A 934-nucleotide genomic window follows, 5' to 3' on the forward strand; every position below is an offset into this window, starting at 1 on the left:
ACAGGGACAGATTTAACACAAGTGAAATTCATCCCTTTCAGAAAGCCCATTAGGTTTTGGGGCTTCCTTTGGTAAAAAGAGAAACACTTCTGCAAATACTTCCTCCTGCCTTATTCTTACACATAACTTAGTCTTTTTGTCTTATTCTGGATGCTCTTCATATAACTAAAGTTTATCTCCATTGAAAAGAGTCTACTTGAGTAAAATTTGATGGTCTAATAAGTGAAATAGAGTAGATCATGTTTCAGGAGAGTCTGGAGCAGAAAGATAATCTGTAGATTCAGGTGAGATGGTATTGAGGAATGCTAGCTTTGGTGTTGTGTCTCTTTCTGTGTTCATTTGCTTTCAGTCTCTGTCATGACTTAGATAAAGCAGCTCCTTGCATTTGAATTATAATGGAAAAATCTGAGCTTAAATGAATCATTTTATTACCAATTTGAAAACTACCATTTGATTTGTTTAATTTAGAAGCAGTAGGATAATTTTTAAAACAGTTCCACATCTTAAATTTTCTCCCGGCTTTTGTCATTAACTTTAATGGTGAGTGATTTGAAGGCCAGATGGGGTCATATTGTCAGATCTCATCAAACAAAGCAGTGGACCCCAAAACTTATGATTTCCCCACAAGTTTTGTCATATGCTTCAGAAAGTATCCAGCTGACATGAAGGCATTACTTTGTCTGAAAGTATTCTGTAAAAGGAAATAGTAGGAGGGTCCTCATGCTTCCTTTATATGTGGTATTCGTTTTACTTATTCAACATTAAGCATGTATTTTAAGGATCTACATAAGCATATCCTACCCAAGTCATAAAAGCACTCTTGTTTTCCCAATTGCAGAAGATGCAACCAGATTTAAACACCTCAGAAAATACGTTTACTTATATGAAGCAGAAACATCAAATGGGATCCCAGGAACAGCAGATTCTCGAAGCG

General features: G+C 35.8%; 1 protein-coding gene across 1 annotated transcript in view; it reads left to right on the forward strand.

The window, feature by feature from the left end:
* Positions 1 to 934, forward strand: part of APOB (apolipoprotein B) — a 36,438-nt gene that overhangs the window by 3,500 nt on the left and 32,004 nt on the right. Inside the window, 1 exon segment of the mRNA XM_009642526.2 lies at positions 839 to 934. Coding sequence (XP_009640821.1) covers positions 839 to 934 — 96 coding nt within the window.

Source organism: Egretta garzetta, unplaced genomic scaffold (assembly GCF_000687185.1).
Source record: "Egretta garzetta isolate BGI_Z169 unplaced genomic scaffold, ASM68718v1 scaffold87, whole genome shotgun sequence".
Lineage (NCBI taxonomy): Eukaryota > Metazoa > Chordata > Aves > Pelecaniformes > Ardeidae > Egretta > Egretta garzetta.